Source organism: Syngnathus floridae, chromosome 5, assembly GCF_059516105.1.
Source record: "Syngnathus floridae isolate MCC-2025c chromosome 5, RoL_Sflo_1.0, whole genome shotgun sequence".
Lineage (NCBI taxonomy): Eukaryota > Metazoa > Chordata > Actinopteri > Syngnathiformes > Syngnathidae > Syngnathus > Syngnathus floridae.
In genome coordinates this window covers 19,032,674-19,053,863 of record NC_142417.1, presented here as the reverse complement: position 1 = coordinate 19,053,863, position 21,190 = coordinate 19,032,674, and the positions used below count along the sequence as shown (strand labels likewise).

The 21,190-nt window shown below is 42.0% G+C and overlaps 1 protein-coding gene across 6 annotated transcripts in view; it reads right to left on the bottom strand.

Annotated features, from left to right (window-relative positions):
• The window catches only part of fkbp15b (FKBP prolyl isomerase family member 15b), a 109,374-nt gene extending 89,052 nt beyond the window's left edge, over nt 1–20,322 (bottom strand). The window contains exons 1-6 of one of the 6 annotated variants that reach the window (XM_088377482.1): nt 20,056–20,322; nt 18,903–19,006; nt 18,748–18,826; nt 18,519–18,588; nt 18,310–18,384; nt 5,419–5,517 (exon numbers count right to left, since the gene is read on the bottom strand). In XM_088377482.1, coding sequence (XP_088233608.1) covers nt 5,419–5,517; nt 18,310–18,384; nt 18,519–18,588; nt 18,748–18,826; nt 18,903–19,006; nt 20,056–20,105 — 477 coding nt within the window. In that variant the 5' untranslated portion in view covers nt 20,106–20,322. The remainder of the gene's footprint in view (nt 1–5,418; nt 5,518–18,309; nt 18,385–18,518; nt 18,589–18,747; nt 18,827–18,902; nt 19,007–20,055) is intronic. The other 5 variants (XM_088377481.1, XM_088377477.1, XM_088377478.1 and 2 more) reach the window with 5 other exon arrangements.
• Between the last annotated feature and the right edge of the window lie 868 nt (nt 20,323–21,190).

The window sequence follows — 21,190 nt, the reverse complement described above, 5'->3', positions numbered from 1 at the left end:
TACAAATGTTCTATTTTGTGAAAAATAAATTCTCTTATTTGATATAACAGTTTTGTGGAACTTAAAAACATTGCAGGGCAGCCTGCATGTAAAATAAATCAAACACATCTAGATTTAGAAATCAATGAATTTAAAATCCATTTTCCACATCGAGGAAGCAATTCTGAACACATAATTTGAGGCCATACACTTGAAATTTTAAGTGGCAGCTGTTTTAAAAAGACATTTGATTACCGTATTTTCCGCACTATAAGGCACACCGGATTATAAGGCGCACCTTCAATGAATGGCCCATTTTAAAACTTTGTCCATATATAAGGCGCACCTTTAATGAATGGCCCATTTTAAAATTTTGTCCATACAGTTAAGGACAAAATTATTAGCCCACCTTTGAAAATTTCATTATTTTTTGAATATTTCCTGACTGCTAATTACTAGAGCAATGAAATTTTAGCACATCATCTATGAGCATATCAGATTTATTAGGAAACCTTTATTACACATAATTTTGCTCAGAAGCAGAGCATTACATACAAAAACAAAAAACACCATGGTCAAAATTATTAGTCCCCCTAACATCAATAGTCAATTGTGTATCCTTTTCGCTGGACAACAGCTTGTAGTCGTTTTGTATAGTTCTCAACAAGCTTAAGACAGGTCTCCTGAGGAATTGCAGCCCATTCTTCCTTGGCAACTCTCTCAAGTTCCTCCAGGTTTGATGGTCGTCTGGCGTGAACTCTGGTCTTCAATTGTTTGCATAAGTTTTCGATGGGGTTTAAATCTGGGCTTTGTGCAGGCCACTTCAGAACATTGACTTTGCTCTTCTGAAGGTATTCCTTCACCATTATCGATGTATGTTTCGGGTCATTGTCATGCTGAAACACAAAACGACGACAAAAACCCAGCTTCGAAGCAGACTGTTTAAGGTTTTCCCTCAAAATCTTCTCATAATCTTCTTTCCTCATGATTCCTTCTATCCTGACAAGATTCCCAGCTGCACTGAAGCACCCCCAAAGCATAATGCTCCCACCTCCGTGTTTCACAGTCAGGACAGTGTTCTTAGGGTTGCATGCTTCTCCCTTCTTCCTCCAAACAAAGGCTACATCTCAGTGACCAAACAGCTCCAGTTTAGTCTCATCTGACCACAGAACACGCTTCCAATATTGATCGCCTTTTTTTTTTTTTTTTTTTTCAAAGTCAAAGTCAGCTTTATTGTCAATTTCTCCACATGCCAAAGACACACAAAGAAACCGAAATTTCGTTCCCCCCTATCCCACGGTGACAAGACATGGCTCACAACAGACAAACAAGTAAACAAGTATAACAAAAGCGTGCTGAATAAATAATGAATAAATAACACAACAATAAATAAATAAATAAATAAGAGGAGCAGGGGAAAAAAAAAAAAAAGAAAAAAAAAAAAAAAGGAGCAAGTGCGCGTACAGCAGACATTCCCGAAAACAGCGCAACAGTGCCGCACGCTACGCAGAAGGGGGTAGCGAGTTCAGGGCCCTAACAGCCTGGAGAAAGAAGCTGTTGGCGAGTCTTTCTCCATGTTGTCCCGAGCATACTGCAATCTCGCTTAAAGGTGTCTCTTTTGAAGGAGTGGAGTTCTTCTTGGTCTGCACCCTCGCAGACCATGACTGTGCAGGGCTCTTGTGTCTGTCTTCCTTGAGACATCTATTCCAGACTTCCCCAAGTCATTAACTAGTGTCTTAGCAGTTGTTCGTGGATCTTTCGATACATCTCTGACTACCTTTCTTTCCAAAGATTTTGAAATCTTTCGCTTCCTGCCTCTGCCTTTGTTGTTCTGTACTGTGTGAATGTCCTTGAACTTCTTTATATTGCTTCTGACTGCAGTTCTTGAGACTTTGAATTGCTTTGATATACTTGTATAACCTTCTCCTTCCTTGTGAGCATCAATGATTCTTTTTCTTTAGTCAAGACTAATTTCTTTTCCTTTCACCATGATTGCAGACTAATGTGAACCACAGGTAAACTTTAGCCAAGCGTAATATTGAAAGCAACCTCTAGATTTGATTTCAGGTCAATCATTGAGAGCTTGGCAAAGTTTTAACAACTTGTTAGACCAGTGTTTTGGAATATAACTCAACAGGTCAACCATTGCTCCCAAAGGGCTAATAATTTTGACCATGGTATTTTTTGGTTTTGTATGTAATGTTCTACTTCTGAGCAAAATTATGTATAATGAAGGTTTCCTAATAAATATTCAAAAAATAATGACATTTTCAAAGGGGGGTTAATAATTTTGTCCTTAACTGTATATAAGATATATACATTTGGCCCGCGGGCCGGACTTTGGACACGCCTGCTGTAGTGGCTCAGTATTGGCCCATATATAAGGCGCACCTGATTATAAGGCGCACTGTCGGCTTTTGAGAAAATTGGAGGTTTTCAGGTGCGCCTTATAGTGCGGAAATTATGGTAAGTAAATTTGGCCCCTTCCTTGTTAATGCATAAAATGTAGAAAAAAAAACGCACAAAGACAACATACATAAGTGGCATGCATAAGACATAATTTACTTAACAATACTCTTTTCTTGTAAATCTGTTTCCGACTTTCACAGCAATTACTCGTGCAAATATTCACACTTGTTTATTTTATAGTGCAACGTTCAAAGCAGCATTCCCTTGTAATTAGTCTTGATCAGTACTTGCCCCTGAAACTTGGCATCTTTTAGCCTGCACAAGTGCTTCAATACCAGGCATCATACCCTGAGCAGCAGCCAGTTTCAGAATCTCATTTAAGTGCTTATGTGTGAGCTTTGAGCGTAGCTTGGTTTTTTTAATGTTCATTAGTGAGAAAATTTGCTCACAAAGGTAGGTTGTCCCAAACACGGACAACATTTTTGTAGCCAGTGCTGTCAATTTAGGATAGCGTGGTAGGAGATACTTGTAAAATCTGTCCAAGCCCACAGAGGCAAATTTGTCCTTTAATTCTGCATCACACTGCAAATCAATGATTTCAAGAAGCATCAGAAGCTCTGACGGTGAATGGTGAGCGAAAAGCTGCGAATTCTGTCTCGAGTTCGCGAAAGACCTGAAATCGTTTGTCAAACTCCCACAGCAACCCTGAAATCTTGTCTTTGGACTGTATCACGTCAGGATTAAAGCTTTCTGCGCACACATCTCTGAGACAGGAAATATGAGCAGACTCTCCGCTTGCTATCTGCGTCTCCCATAACATGAGCTTTAACTTGAATGCGCATATGCTGTTATAATAATACTGTGTTACAATGTTTTTGCGTCCCTGAAACATTCGGTTCAGATCATTCAGGTGCTCTGTAATACCAACCATAAATGCAAGATCCTGCAGCCAAAGTGGGCACTGTAATTCCTGAACAGGTTTTCCCTTTTTCTCCATAAATTGTCCAATTTCCCCTCAGAGTACAGCTTTGCCGCTATTGCTACTTGGCTAGCAATTACGTAGCTGGCTTTCACTGCAGAATCACTGACATCTCGGCTCCGGGTGAAAACAGATTGCCGTTTCCTCAAACAAACCAACATTTCATTTACCTTCTGTTTTCTCAGTTCTCCGTGGAAGCTGTAGTATTTTTCACCATGCTGAGTTTCATAGTGGCGCCAAATATCATACTCCTTAAGCACTGAAACTTGCTGCATGCACACCAGGCACACGGGTTGCCCAATCACCTCCGTGAACATGTAGGGAGAAGTCAATTTGTTCTTGAAAAATTTGACACTCTGTGTCCACTCTAGCGACCAACATAGGAACTGCAGATTTTAAAGAAATTAAATTTATTCTTTTTTTTTTTTTATAATGCAAATTTATCCCCCCACCGGACTAAAACCCCTTGGCGGGCCGGTTCTGGCCCGCAGGCCGTACGTTTGACACCCCTGATCTATATCAATAAACTATGTTATTAAAAGGTTTGTGTCCCCAAAGAACCATTTCTTTCCTGACAATCCTCTTTGTGTATATTCTCTTATAAATGATAATTAAACATTAAAACATCTGCGGCTTAAAGTCCGGTACGCCTTGTATTTGAACAAAGCAAGACTTTCCCCTAATTTTAACTAGTGTAGTTTAATCAGGTGCAGCTTATTTACCGGAAAATACGGTAATATTCATTGAACAACAATGTAAAACAATCCTAAAATAATAAATTGTCACACAACTTCTAGACAATTAACATCAACCGAACGTGCACACTGCACACTTTTGTAATTTTTTACGACAAACTCCTCTGATGAGACAGAAAAAAAAAAAAAGGTTTCAGCAATTTGCTATGTGGTAATGAAAGAAATGTTGTGAATTTGTACAGTCCAACAGATGAATAAAGGAACGAAGAAAAAAGTAAAAACATACCAGTTCCTCACTCAAAGTTCTCCAAACCTGCTCCCATTTTGTTTTGCCCCCAAAGAAGTATTGTACAGGGTCCGGCAAAATGATCTGACACATTTGTAGGTTTAATAAAATGCAAATAAATTAAAGAAACTAAAATGTTTATTGTTTTTTTTTCTAAAAGTACAGTAAATTAAAGAAACAAAAGAGTTTGTTTTTGTTTTTCCGAAAAGTACATATAATGCCATTTTGTTTTGTTTTGTTTCGTTTTCGAATAATGTTATTTTGGTCTTACCGCTGCCACATTTTCTGGAGTTCTGGCGGTGCAAGGTCGGCCGGTTGATTTTCGTTTCATTGCTGATCCACTGGCTCTGAGGTTAGTAACCCATGACAACATCGCGTTTCGGGCAGGTACGAGATAATGTCTACCAAGTCTGAAGTACAAACGGAACACTCGTTGTGTTGCAGTTACAGATTTGTTCTTGATAAACGTTTCCACTGAAAGTGCACCACCGGTCCAATTCATGTTAGCAACTGAAACAAAACAGAATAACATTACTCAAAAATGAAACAAAACGAAAATGAAACGAAACGAAACAAAAAAAAAATGGCATTATATGTACTTTTCGAAAATAAAAAATAAAAACTTTATTCTTTCTTTAATTTATTTGCATTTTATTATCAGTGACAGGCTGTTGACACAATTTTGCTCCATGGAAATACTGAGGGGATCATTTCTCCCCCACGCCGTGAGATTTTTTTAACATCGACATGGGGAACAGGGGTCACACACGGACATGATCTTAGGTTTCATTATGTTTGACATATTTAAAATGATTAATGTTTAATGTTTCTTTATTCATTATATACTACTGATGCCTGACACTTTTCATAAGAATCTACTTCATATCTGTTATCTTCTCTTTAATGTACCTGCTTTTGGGTATGAATACTGCTGGACACTGAATTTCCCCCTGGGATCAATAATGTATCCATCCAGCTGCCCGCCCATGCGCCCAGCCGTCCGTCCGTCCATCCATCCATCCATCCATCCATCCATCCATCCATCCATCCATCCATTTTTTGCTACTTACCTCTTTACAGAAGTCAAATGATGATTTTGCAGATTCAAACATTAGGGACCAATTTTGTCTTTGGTCATCATAAAATGTGCAATAATTGTTGGGCTGTACCTGCAGAAAAAAAAATACAAAAAAAATGTGAAATATTTGTTACGTTTTGTGTGCAGTAAGTTTACATACAATCCGTAGTGTTTAATGATGTGAAAAATAAAATATTTTCTAAATTTCAGCGACGGCTCTGTCACACTAATGCGACCAGCGCGGTGCAGTTGCGCGGTCGGCGACGCACGACGGTTGCGCGTTTGGCGGTGCGCTGCAGTTGCACAATCGGACAACATCAAGCTCCCTGCGCACTAAGGTCCACTTAAATTTTGGAAAGTACATTAGGACTTTAAAAATATTTTCTAACATTCAGCGACGGCTCTGTCACAAGAATGCGACCAGCACAGGGAAGTTGCGTGGTGGGCGACGCACTACGGTTGCGCATTCGGCGGTGCGCTGCAGTTGCGTGATCGGACAAAATGAAGCTCCCTGCGCACTTAGGTCCACTTAAATTTTGGAAAGTACATCAGGACTTTAAAAATATTTTCTAAATTTCAGCGACGGCTCTGTCACAATAATGCGACCAGCGCGGTACAGTTGCACGGTGCAGTTGCGCGGTGGGCGACGCGCTACGGTTGTGTGTTCGGCGGTACGCTGCAGTTGCGCGAACGGACAAATATGCGCAAATGAAAAAATGCTTAAAAAAGGGCGGGGTTTTTTTGTCTTGAAATGAATTAAATTTTTGTCCATTATTTGTAATGGGAAAAATAGATTCGGAATTCGACCGATTCGCTTCTCGAACCGCCTTCTGGAACGGATTGTGGTCAAAACCCAAGGTTTGACTGTATTTTTGCTATTCTTGTTAAAATCACACTTACATGTGAACTGGAAATGACAATAATCACACATAGTGAAAGCCATATTTAGCAAATTGTATGCATATAAATGCATGCATATAAATGCATGCATATACATGTATGCGTATACATGTATGCGTGTACATGTATGCATGTGTGTGCGCCATCAGCACACAGGGCGTGTGATGAGTCAGTGTTGGAGTAGTAGTGCCTGTAGTTTGTGCATGCTGCATGCTGCCTCTGCTTGCCACTTTTCTGCTTTCAGCTACCGCCACCGGCTAGCCCTCTGTTTCCGGGGATGAAAAAGAGGAGCCAAGTGCATAAGCCTCCTCAGCCGGTACACAGCCTCTCCATTGCTAAGACTTGCAAACGCCTCCTCGTGGCCACACACAGTAATTGGCACCTTGCGGTCCCAGGCTAAGTTGTCAAGGATCTCGGAGCAGCAGTGGGCCCCAGAGATGTGGCATGTAGGCCCACCGGCGTGTGGACACGCCCTACTGCCCATCAACCACTGTCCCGGCTGTGGGTAAACAGCTCCAGCCATGGGTAAATAGTGAAGACCTCAACGGTGGACCAGGCGGAGGATGATGGCTGACCTAAGGGGTGGCGTCACAACGGCTGGGAAGGCGGATGAAGGCTGCAGCAGAAAAGGATCACCAGTCGTCTTGTCTCCTTGCCACTGGACTCTGACCCTGATCTGTCAAGTACAGTGTGGTGACTGTCTGTGCACCAGTCTCCCCACTCTAAACAAAGTCACGCACAGGCATCTTTTTCAGGGAATCCACCTTACATCCCGGATTAAAGTCCTGTGGCAACCAGTAAGTGACAACGGGGGCAGGACTGTGAAGTCTGGAAGCCCCTAGTCAAAAGCTGGCACATCAGGCGGTGGATGTTCGATGATCATTGGGCTCTTGGACCGAGGCAGAAGAGCTCTTTGGTAGCTGCATCCACGACTGAGCAGCCCTTTTTAGGATCCACTCTGCTCATCCCTGTGGGGGGAAGGGGCTAGAAAAGGTGCCCTATACATAGCCTGCCTCAAACCTCCCGACTGGATTACCGCGTTCAGAGGGATCACCAATATGCGGTCGAAAACACAGAAACATGAATTTTGGAGCATGGAATGTGCGCACACTAATGGACAGTGTAACCAGTGATAGGCCGGAGAGGAGAACCACCATCATTGCCAGGGAACTGAGAAGATACCGGATTGACATAGGTGCTCTTTCAGAAACCCGACGGGCAGAGGAAGATCATCTGAAGGAGGAAAAGGGTGGATACACTTTCTTCTGGAAAGGACGGATCCATGGGGTTGGTTTTGCCATCAAGAACCAACTGATCAGTCAGCTCTCTGAACTCCCTGTGGGAATCAGTGAGCGCCTGATTACACTCCGTCTGGTGCTGGCCAACAACCAGACGGCAACAGTTCTTAGTGCTTATGCACCTACCCTCATTTCCGATGAGGACAAAAAAGAAAAGAGGCCTTTTCTATGCCTGTCTGGATGAGGTAATGTCAAAAATCCCCAAGGAGGACAAGATTATTATATTGGGAGATTTCAATGCCAGAGTGGGCCGTGACCACGACCTCTGGAAGGGCACCATTGGAAAGGAAGGCATTGGAAACATCAACTCCAACGGGGTTTTGCTTCTTAGCAAATGTGCTCAATACGACCTCATCATCACCAAAACCATCTTTCGCCAGAAGAACAAACTCAAGGGCTCATGGAGACACCCTCGCTCTAAACAATGGCATCTTATTGACTATGTCATAGTCAGAGCCAGGGATCAGCGCGACGTGAGCATCACAAAAGCCATGATGGATTCAGAGGCCTGCTGGACAGATCACCGCCTGATACGATCCACGATGTCCATCAGAATCAAGAGGAAGAGGAGACTGCAAAAGAAGCTGAGCCGGTGTCATGTAACATAGGGGAGGGGGAGAAGAGATGGTGCAAATGGTGAATATGGATTGCTCAGAGGAATAAATTGGTAGAGATGAAATTCCAAATTTTAGTAGCGGATGGTACAAAATTTGAATTAAGGATGACTGAATAAATTGGCAGAGCTGAAATTCCAAATTTGTCCAAGTGATGGCGCCAAACCGATACATGAGACCAAAAAGGGCCAAAATAAACTAAACTAGTAGAAATAGGAATAAACAGGAACACGGTGTCGGATTGTGGGTCACGCATGGAAGCACAAATGTGATTTTTATTTTGATTTCTTTGCTTGGCTAAAATGTATTCTGTAACAGCTTAAGCAATATTATCAGTCAATTCGATTAAGGTGCCCGCCACTGTGAGAATAGCGGTGTGTTATAAATTGTTTGGAGAAGCACAAATGTGATTTTTATTTTGATTTCTTTGCTTGGCTAAAATGTATTCTGTAACAGCTTAAGCAATATTATCAGTCAATTTGATCAAGGTGCCCACCACTGTGAGAATAGCGGCGTGTTATAAATTGTTTGGAGAAAGTACAAATGTTATTTTTATTTTTGATTTCTTTGCTTGGCTAAAATGTATTCTGTAACAGCTTAAGCAATATTATCAGTCAATTTGATCAAGGTGCCCGCCACTGTGAGAATAGCGGCGTGTTGTAAATTGTTTGGAGAAAGTACAAATGTTAATTTTATTTTTAATTCCTTTGCTTGGCTAAAATGTACTCGGTAACAGCGTAAGCAATATTATCAGTCAATTTGATCAAGGGGGCCGCTACTGTGAGAATAGTGGCGTGTTATAAATTGTTTAAAGAAATAGATCAAAGGTTTGGATTTTTAATTTCAGAGTTGATTGAAGTGTAACTTTAAAAGAGTTCTTTTCATGAAACAGGAAGTGAAGTAAAGAGGAAGTGGAAGGTTTTAGCAGGGGCTAGCTGGGCATTTGGTGGAAAGTAATGCGTGGTCGTAATAAGGGCGGAAATAGCTGCTGTAGAGCAACAGGTGTACGAGCGTGGGAAACTGGGCAATCTTACCCTATGGGGAGGGTATAGGTACCAGAAGAAAGCAAGGGGGGGCAGAGAAGTCTATAAAAAGACCTGAAGGGGCAGCTACGGGGCTTTTTCCCCCAAAGAGCGCTCATACGTGAATAAGCCCGAAGGAGTTTCAAGATTTTTCCAAAGTCCCAGGATCTTTGTGTGAGACGCAGGATCGTTTGCTTGGATTAACTTGGATTTACTCAAAAAAATTGGACTGGACAACTTTGCATGAGGAATTAGGTGAGGGGAACGACTTTTCTGTATTTACGCGAGGGGGGGAACAGTCATCGGGTCGTCGGTCCTCTCGAAGCCAACCTGTTTCTCTAATTTGGATTTTAGAAGTAAGTTCGAACTGATCACTCGACTTTGCTTTCACCAAAAATAGCACCCAACTGGTATCTACCTTTTCCCTCTTTCATGACCTGTGTCTTGCAATCGAATTGCTCTGGGATTGAATGATTTTATTAGCACGGGTTTCAGTGAGTGAAGTTGTTCGGTGTTTGGAGTAATTGAGATTTGTAATTCTATTTCATGTTTCTTCAATAAATGTGTCTTGTATATTCATCTACTTCGTTGTGCGCCAATCTGTACGGAATGTGCAATCGATTGTTTGGGGTTGATTTGACAATTTGATTGATGGACGGGTGGTTATTATGGTATAACATAGGACCGGAATAAATAAAAGTAACATCAGACAATTTTAGAGAATTAAATAGCCTCCGTAGTTATTTGAGGGATGAGTGAATTTCGCTAAATGTTAATCCGTTTGAAAATTTACTTCATCTGAATAAAGTAACGAAGGTGTTTAAATCAAATTATTGTATTGGTGTAGAATTGAAAGTAATTTAATTCTTTGAAGGGCGCAGGCCCGTTCCTAACTTTGTCGGGCCGCGTCAAAAGTTAATCAGGACAATATCGAAAGATAGACTTGCCTTCCAAATTAATTACTGGGCAAATCTAATTAGAGTAGGACATTTTGATTCATTTCAAGAGAGTTATTATTCCTTTTAAAGCAATCGAGTGGGGTGAATCACTCCGACAGTTAAGTGTTGGATATAAGTATAAGAAGTTACAATTAATAATGTAAAGGGCATTAACTTTCTTCTCAAATACTATTACTGTCACACTTATTAATTCAATTATCTTTCGAATAAAAAAGTAGTAGGCTCGCTACTTGAGCAACCAAGTAGAACGGATCCATATCAACAGTTACTTCGGCAAAACTAGAGCTAGGGTGCGCTATACGAACGAATCCCTGAGGTCTTAACAAAGACATCTAAAAATATCCGTAACATAACAAAAGCGTCAAACAGAAAAAAGGGGGGCCATCAATACGACGCGGTCATTTCGAAGTCTTGCCTCGAATTGAATTACTCGGCTCGAGCTTCGGGTGACTTGAGAGGGATTGGCGTCGTAAAGAAATTAGATTGATTCTGATAGAGTTAATTTAACTCGGGTGGTTAGATTACGGACGAATCCCCTAACCCCGGCCAAGACAAACCCGTTGCCGGGAATCCGGGGGCACCTTAATAAAAGAGATGCGTTTGACACCGGCAAAGACTAAACCTCGAGATCCTGAATAAAACTGCTGCCCTGCAGCTGTTTCAGGCCTCTCGGAGAAAGCCTCAATCAGGAATACCCTGAGGACATTGAAGAACACTGGAGCCTGCTCAAGTCTTCCATCTTCGACACCTGCAGTGCCACTCTCGGGTGCAAGGCCAGAAAGCATCAGGACTGGTTTGATGAGAACGACACAGAGATAGAACAGCTCATTTCCAAGAAAAGGGAAACCTTTCGTGTCTGGCAAAATGACATCACCTGCACAGCAAAGAGACAGGCTCACTCCAGAGCCAAGGCTGACGTCCAGAGCCAGGTGAGACAGATTAAAAACTCCTGGTGGACAGAAAGGGCACTGGAAATCCAGAGTTTGGCAGATTCTGGTGACACCAGAGGCTTTTTCAGTGCTGTCTACGGCCCAAGCCATCGCGGCCAAAACCCCCTGCGCTCTAAAGACGGGCAGGAGCTTTTGAAGGACAATGAGTCCATAAACAACCGGTGGAGAGAGCACTTTCAGGGACTCCTCAACCGTGACAGCACAACTCAGTCAGATTTCCTCAGTCACATCCCTCAGAGTCCCATCAGGGTAGACATGGGTGAACCTCCCACTTTAGCAGAGGTCCAAGATGCCATCAGGAGCCTGAAGAACAACAAGGCCTCTGGGCCAGATGGGATCCCAGCTGAGGTCCTAAAGGAAGGTGGACTAGAGCTCCAGCGCCACCTCCAGTCCCTCTTCCTGAAGGTCTGGGAAAAAGAAGTACTCTTCTCGGAGCACAGGGATGCTCTGATAGTGACCATTTTCAAGAAAGGGGACAAAGCGGATTGTGGACACTATAGGGGCGTCTCGCTCCTTTCAACAGTTGGCAAAGTACTTGCTCGTGTTCTTGCCAACCGCCTACTGCCACTGTCTGAGGAAGTTCTCCCAGAATCGCAGTGCGGTTTTCACCAAGCTAGAGGCACTGCAGACATGATTTTTACAGCACGCCAACTCCAGGAGAAATGCTGTGAGCATAAACAGCCTTTGTTCATGGCTTTCATAGACCTGACAAAGACCTTTGACTCGGTGGATCGCCAGGCCCTATGGAGCATCCTTCTGAGGTATGGTTGCCTGGATAAATACATCAGAATACTGCGTTTATTACATGACGGAATGACAGCCACAGTGCTCAACAACAGCTCCTTCACTGAGCCTTTCACTGTAGAGACAGGGGTCAAACAGGGATGCATCATTGCACCCACCCTGTTCTCTGTCTTTATTGCCGCCATACTCCACCTCATCAACGAAGAACTACCACATGGAATCCCAATTTAGTACAGAACTGATGGCAGGCTCTTCAACCTTAACAGGTTCAAAGCCAAAACCAAGATCAGAACCACCACGGTTGTGGAGCTCCAGTATGCAGACGATAATGCCATTGCAGCACACTCTGCAGAAGACCTCCAGGGCATCCTGAACTCCTTCGCTAAGGCATACAGAGCCCTGGGTCTGACCGTGAACATCAAGAAGACCCAGGTGCTACATCAACCCCCACCCAACCAGCCATCTACTCCGCCCATCATAAATGTGGACAACACTGCACTTGAATATGTTCACCACTTCCCCTACCTCGGCTACCTTCTCTCCTCCAAAGCGGACATTGACTCTGAGGTCAACCATCGCCTGAGCTGTGCCAGTGGAGCGTATGCCAGACTCCGGAAAAGAGTCTTTGAAGACAGAGACTGTTAGGGTTTTCAGGTTAGTTTGATCCTATGATTATGTTGGAATGTAACCTGTAATAATTAAACTCGCTTGTCCTGTCTTAACAAAAGTAGTAGAACAAAGTGCTAAGATCTTTTGAACTGATTGACTAGCTGCAGAGGAAGCAATCAAAGTTGTTTTGTTCACACAACATCGTGAAGGACCCCCTGCTGTGCTTTGATCAGCCAGGGGCTTCGGCCATTTGTCTACTCTGACCCCCACTCTCAACCCCCACTCTGTTTCTCTTAATAAATATCCCCTCGCAGGAACGAGGGTTGAGACTTCATTCTAGAGCGAGTGAACTCTCCACCTGCAGGTGTCCAAAAGGACTTACTTGTCTCCCGTGTGGTTCTTGCAAAATAAGTTGGAGTGAGCAAATCTCTAACAGAGACCTCCGGGCTGACCCCAAGCTCCTGGTTTACAAAGCTGTGGTTCTCCCCACCTTACTTTATGGGGCAGAATCATGGACAACCTACAACAGGCACCTAAGAGCTCTTGAACAACACCACCAGAGAACCTTGAGGAAAATACTCAGGATCAAATGGGAGGACAGACGCACAAACATCAGCGTTCTGGAGGAAGCCACGATACCGAGCATCACCCCCTTAATAATGCAGCACCAACTCCGATGGACAGGACATCTCATCCGCATGGCTAACACCCGCCTCCCCAAACAGATGTTATACTCCCAGCTGGAGAGAGGTCCGCGAGCCCCGGGCGGGCAAAAGAAATGTTTTAAGGACAACCTCAAGACCAATCTCAAGAAATTCCAAATAACATCTCAGGACTGGGAGTGCATCGCCTTGAACAGGAACTGCTGGAGGGCAGCAGTGCAAGAAGGTGCAGCACATCACGAAAAAGAACTCCGCCGTGTTGGAGAAACCAAACGACAACTCCGTAAGGAAAAACAAAAACAGGCTCCAGCACGACCACAACCCACCACCACTTTCCCCTGCCCACATTGCACAAAAATATGTGGATCCCGGATCGGCCTCTACGCCCACCTGCGGACCCACAAGTAGACGACCCTGAGAAGAAGACAGTCATACTCGTCCCGAGTGACCGCCGATGATACATGTATGCGTATACATTTATGCGTATACATGTATACATGTATACATGTATACGCATGCATGTATATGCATGTATACATATATGCATGTATACATGTATGCATGTATACATGTATGCATGTATACGTGTATGCACGTATACGTGTATGCATGTATACGTGTATGCATGTGTATGTGTATGCATGTATACGTGTATGCATGTGTATGTGTATGCATGTATACGTGTATACATACTGAGATTGTTCACTAACCAACCTTTTTTCAAATGGTGATAACTACAGAGCAGTATAAGGTAGAATCCATAGCAAACAATATTCTGTAAGCCTTGCATAAATTTGTGAAAATGCTCGACGTATGAATTCATACATTTAAAAAGAACATTGTTTACAGGTTACCTGTGATATTTTTGTCATAAAAAAATAGGTACCGCTACCTTAGTGGTACCTTAGCTCAACAAAGTTTTTTTTTCCAACTGATCCAAGGGTACCTCTGAACTGTATCTCTGAACTCTTTTGAATACTGCTGTATTCAAAACAAACTGATATCAACTGTTTTGCAAACTTCCAGTTTATTTGTTGTTGTTGTATTCAAATCATATTCAAACCTCCAGTTTACTTGTTATTGCTGTATTCAAATCATATTCAAACTTCCAGTTTACTTGTTATTGTTGTATTCAGATCATATTCAAACTTCCACTTTATTTGTTATTGCTGTACTCAAATTATGTTATCCTAGTCAAATTTCTTTTTTTCTTTTGATTCTCTCTTGTCATGATTATTATAGTATTATAGGTAGTACTGTAGTAATGTCGATCATGTGTCCAGCAGTGAAACCTTTGGCTGTAATCAGGACAGGACTAGATAAGCAGAATTGCTTTAACCCGCTTCCCTTGTTGACAAGACATGTAAAACAAAATGAGAAATCAAGTAGGAATAAGTGTGTGGTACTTGCCGAAATAAACAAAAATAAATCCCAAAAAAACTTTCGACTCGCTGTAATTGTCTTCTTACATGACAATGCATCAAGTTGCTGTTCGGGGAAAAACGAGAGAGAAAAATTGTCTGTGTGCTCAGGCCTGAATCCGTGATTGTGTACAACGCGCACATGATTAGGGTGGACAAACTTGACCAAAACACTGCGAACAACCCCTTGATGTAGAGATGCCAAAACGGTTTGGGGCTACAGTTATGCATGTTCAACGTGCATATTCTGTTCAAAGTCTAACACCTAAGGTGGCAGCAAAAGACACCTAAACCATAAAAGCACACAGGGAGTAAGAGGGAAAAGTTCAACAACATAGGGCGCCCAAAACCGACCCATCAAGTCAGCTGGAGGGACCACTGCATAAACACAAACTGAAAAACTGAATCACCTGTCACCACACCCAGATGTGTGTGTGACAATCATTGGGTCTTTACCAGGGCTGTGGACTCGGTCGGATTTTTGCACCGAGTCCGAGTCCGGCCTCTTGACCACCGAGTCCGAGTCCAAGTCCGAGTCAGTGTCCGAGTCCGAGTCCGGCTGTCCATTTTTTCTGTTAATTCATGTGACTGCTTAGTCTTTATTCAAGGCTAAATTAGATCAAAATCAAAATAATGATATAAGCTGGGTGACATAATCATCCTTGACATTGGTACATAATGTAAAAATTAGCCTAAGTGCAACTCAACGTGGCCGCATTGATCGTAAGCAGGGCTGTGGACAGTATTCCTACGCGCATTCTCAGCAGCATGATGAAAATAAAATTTAACGTATTTTTTTTTTATTGTCGGACTCGGTGGACTCGGTCAAAATCAGCACCGAGTCCGAGTCCGGCAAAAATGACCGAGTCCGACCGAGTCCGAGTCCCCGAGTCCGAGTCCACAGCCCTGGTCTTTACCTTTTTTTTTTACCTTTTAAGTACCGCAGGTCAACTGTTATTGTTTGTGAAATTAATTCATCATTCTTTTTCCTGTTGGGCATAGGCTCATGTGTTGAATCCTTACTGGGCTTTTCCCTCATTGTATAGAAACTTTCCAAAAACAACTGTTTATTTTATACATTTTGCTAGCTTGTGCATTTAATATTTGCATTACATGACTCAGAAAAGTTGACAAGTGTCAAGAATCAGTCATAGTAGGGTATAACGGCGAGAATCCGGTCACATTTTCAAACAAAATATTTTTCATCCACGAATAATAAATAAACATGAAGTAGTGATAGTTTCTTTTCTTTTATCAATGGAGTCCATCGTGGCCCAAAACCCAGTGGTTGGGGACTATTGCCATAGACGATAGCTGTTAGCTGACCAAACCGGCTAGCATTTGCACTACTTGACTCTTGGTGCTACTGACTGCTTTGCCTAAAAAATAAATCTATGCAAACCAAACTGTTTAAATGGGTTTTTGGAATGCCATTCCAACCTCAACCCCTAATGTGAATGTAGGCGTGTGAGTGCCCACACTCTCACAGTGGTGAGCAAGATGACTGACAGGAGAGCTTGAGACAGCGCAACTTAATGTTGATGACTTACGTATCATGACAGGCCTATTCAACTACAAATGAAGTTTTTGAATACCATATTTTTTGGACTATATGTCGCGTTTTTTTTCATAGTTTGGGTGGGGGGGCGACTTATACTCAGGAACGACTTATATGTGTAATTATTCACAAATTGTTACTTGATCATTAACACATTACTGACTTACTAGTATTATAGTTGATCACTTCACATGTTATTTTCGCTTTAAACCGCATGAGGGTGCACTATGGCTGTAGAATAATTGAAGCCTCACTGACAATGAGTTTCATTCACTGACTTCCGGAGTCAGGTGATTTTATGATTTGGAGTGACACAGATGGTTTGATAAACTTGTTATTTAGGTTATAGTTATTTGATATATAGTTTATTTAGAGTAGCAACGTCTATGTTGTTAGACTTCAGTAATTTCCGATTGTCTCGCAAGGCCATGAAGGCGGCAGGGGGGGTACGGGAAGAGCGATCCAGGGCGCTTGCATATAGCACTGTGTTGGCTCATATGTTGAGCTCTTGTTTTGTGATATAAAGAGCCGGTTACCAAACCCATGTCTTGCCTGGTACTTTGGTAACGTTGCAATATAGTTATATGCATAGATCTGTGGAATAATTGGAGCCGCAACTGACGTCGAGGGTGACGACAAGGGTGACATCAGCGGGGCACGTAGTTCCGGTGTGAACAGCTGTTGTTGTTGTTGTTTGTTTTTAAGTGACACAGCAGATGAAGATTCCGATGGATTTAATGATTTGGTGTTACACGGATGGTTCGTTCAAATTGTTGTTTGTGTTACATTTATTTGATATACCGTATTTATTGTAATTATCGCCCAGGGCAATAATTAGAAAAGGTTTATGTCCAACAGGGGGGTGGGCGATTAATAGAGAACACTTTTTGTCCGATCGCCAAGGGGCACTGAAATGGGCGATAATATGTATATTTTCCTTATGTAGTATGCAATACCTGCATCTCACTGGTGTTCTTAACACTAGAACAGCGGCTGTTTTGATCTACCTCTAACAGCGGGGTGCGTCAATTGACGCTCCATCGATGCGACACGTTACCGTTGCACATCACATGATGCGCACGTCATGTTATCGCGATCATCTTGTTCGAGCGCACACCCCGATAACGTAATCGTGTGAGACTATTGTAGCGGAGTAATGAGTGTAATTGAATCATAATATAGAGATGAAGAGAACAAAATCCAAGTCGCATCAGCCTTCAAAAGAAAGCAAGCAGGCTGAAGCGCCAGACGACCCATGTACATCACTTCAACAACAAAGCACGGTATTGAAATACCCTGCAAATATATAGTTTATGGAGAAAAACAATTTAAAAGGGACATTCGACGTGCTGTCAAATCAGACATATTTAAACTTGCGCAATGACGTCAGCATGCGGTTGCAGAGGAAAATGTAAGTTTTGCGGGGAATTTTTAGCAGCATGGGCGATAATTAGAGGTATCAATGTTTTTTTATTTATGTCATCGCTAACACACACTGGGCGATTATTAGAATATGGGCGCTAATTAGAATAAATATGGTATCTAGTCTGACGTCAGCGGCACACGTAGTCAAAGCTGGGTTTTTTTTGTTTTTTTTTTAAGTGACACAAGATGAAGATTCCGATGGATTTAAGGATTTGGAGTGACACAGATGGTTCGATAAAATTGTTGTTTACATTATTATTATTTGATATATAGTTTATATATCGTTATATGGGCCTGTGGAATAATTTGAACTGCAGCTGATGACGAGTCCGACGTCAGCGGCGCGCCACACACGCGCTGTTTCCAGAAAGGACGAAGAATTCGATCGATGGATTTAATGATTTGGAGTGACACAGATGGTTTGATAAACGTATTCTTTATGTTATAGTTCTATGAATAACTGTTAATGTTACGTCAGTCCCGATCTCAGCTTCTTGTTTGTGTTTGTCACGTTAGCATGCCGTATTGTTTAGCCTGTTTTTGCTGGTTCATGTCTGTACTTGGTGTTGGAGTTTGTCAAATAAATTCCTCCCAAAATGCGACTTAAACTCTGGTGCGACTTATATATGGTTTTTTCCCCTTTATTGTGCATTTTATGGCTGATGCCACTTGTACTCCGAGCGACTTTTAGTCCAAAAAAACGGTAGTTTCCAAAGCTCACCGTGAAAATGAAGTCAACGTGGATCTTGGCAGAAGTAATTTGTTTCTGCTGGCTAACGTACAGAAGCAGCTTGAACTACACAGAAAGAGAGACATGATTAAGAAAAATGTTACATCAGCACAATCATCAATGCCTACCCAATAATACAATAATTCTAATACTGTACATAATACTGTACGTACTATAATAATACAATATGCAGTCCCTACCTCTTTACTTGAGTGGTTTCCCAGAATGGCTGCTCCCAGCTTTCCCTGCTTCACGTATTGTCCATTTATGCTGTGTTAGGGGCATGCAATTATTTTAAAATGTTTTCTTATGATAATTAAGGCAGACATTATATGAGTGTTTAGACAAAGAACATATGGTAGAACAGTGTGTACGATACAAGTGAAATGAAAACCAACTGATATTTTTACATTCAAATCTGATATTTACAATTGAAAGGCTTGAACTGCAGCAGCAAACAACACTTCCAGGGTACGAGGAGACAGTGCTGCTGTCTGGATGACTGATACTGCAAAACATGAAGCAAAACATTAAGCAAATTATATTCAGTATATAATATAATCATTCAGTTTGAAAGTTCTGACCTGGATTTGAACTTTTCCTCGGCTGTTTTGGGGCTGTATAATGAAAGGACTCGTTCCTTCGACTGGTTTCTTCATCCGGCCCAAACAGAGAAGCCAACTTGGCTCTACAAGCAGAGCAAATGTTGAGGCAAAATGTATGTTTCATTCAAAATAAATACTTTTTGGAAATATTGGTTTAAGGTTGTTTCATGAGTCATACAAGTAGGGCAGGGCAATTTGAAAGAAAAGATTCCATGTATGATCCGCACCTGTGTATAATACGCCATTTCTCGTAACCACTCCAACACACCCCAAAGATTATTTTGAAACGTTTTTTTTTCTCTGTACCAGTATATTATCCAGTACTCAGATTTGCTGATGTCCATTATTCTCAATACACCTCACCTGTGCGTGTGTGTGTGCGTGTGTGTGCGCGTGCGCGTGTGTGTGCGTGTGATAAATGCAAATATTGTCCACAGACGGCATCAAAATTAAAAACATAATTGAAAAGTTATACATCTATGGATAGGACTGATCCCACTGAACAATTTGAGTGGTTGAAAGTAAAAAAAAAAATATTTAGAAATGACAAAGTTATCATACCTCAAAAGCACTGCCCAAATTGGGATAAAGTTTGCATTTAAGTATTACTTATTTATACTCCATGAGGGTTAATATCCACTTTCACTATTTTTCTTTTGTTGTTGTTGTTGTTGTTAGCAAAAAAACATTTTTTAAATAATAATGGAAATAATAAATTAATGTGTTAAGAAAAATTATGTGTTAAGTTGTCAATAATGTATTCATAACAAACCCCAGTGGTACTTCAAACCCATTGAGACTGCTGTACATGTTCGTGTTGCACACCACGCACGTTTTACCCACCACGCACGTTTTACACATTGCTTTTACTATCATTTCGGGAACCAAGTTGCGAGGCCAAAGCTAATCGTATCGATAATAAATGAGTGAACGTGTTCTGTATTGTTACTTGATAAACGGTCCTTTCATGTCCCTACTCCTTTTTTGACTAGATTAACCTTACTTGATTTCGCAGCAACTTCTATCAGTGACATTAAATTATGGACCAACCGATGACTGACACTTACTTATGTTATGCTACTTAACGTATGCTAACATAGTAATCATCGTCAAGACAAGAAGCATAACTTACCCGCCTGCTGGTGACAAGAAATCTCCATCTTCGTCGTCTCCACCGAACATTTTAATAGTTAATACATACGTTTTATAAGACGTGCTGTAACAATTAACCAGTTTTTAGATGTAACTTCTGACCATTCTTCCTGGTTGTGGGCGTGTTGTCAGCTGACTTTGCACCCGATTTACTTCTGATTGGCTGTATCCAAATTCCCGGGCTGGGTTCTCTCAAGGCCGCCCAACGTCACTTCCGTTGCAACACGTCCGCACGCGGGGTCTAAATTCGGATTAGCCAATCCAAATTCGCCACAGTTTATGCGGTCTGCGGAGGCGAATTGAGGTGGAACCTCTGAAAAGACCCGGTCTGCCAACTCTCTTTCTAGAATTTAGAAACAACGTGCGGTCAGGTCGCTCAGACGTGACGTCACCCAGATGTGACGTCACCCAGCCGAAAACGCTCCCTTCGGAGGAGGGAGCCTCTGAATTTGGACGCATCATGTAAGATCTGCACCTTTCATAGGCTACATTTACAGGGTGACTGCGTCTTCGCGCCGCGCCAAGGCTTATTCAACTGCAGCGTACATGGAGTAGTGATGTGTTCTTTTAAGTGAAATGAATCTTTAGAATGAGTTCACTCAAAAGAATCGTTCAAAAGAATCGTTCGCCGAATCGTTCGCCCCCCTCCCCACACACTGATCCGTTGTTGAATGGGAAAGGAAAGACAACAGTCACTTACTCGGTCGTGAACGGGAAATTGCGTCACTGACAAGTTTTTTTTTTTTTTTTTTTTTTTTATTTATTCCCAAGCACACCTACTGTTAGGTTACGGATTCTAGTTATTGATCTGACTCCAAATTGCGATCAACACTTAACACATAAATTGCTATGTCCTAATCCACACACTGGCGCACCTAACAATTTTGCGAGTTCGTTCTGTCAAAGAGAAGACCAGTGGATCAATCAGACCAAATTTACCAATTGTTTATTCCTGACAAAGCGCACTAATACAGGCCTGGGTCCCGGGTCCCTCACACTAAAACTCGTGCGTTTTTGTGACCACCAAAAGACGACACATTCTTCCGGGTTGCCCAGTTTTAAAGAAACACAATATGAATATTAAAGCATGCAAAATATTGTGAGATGATTGGTCG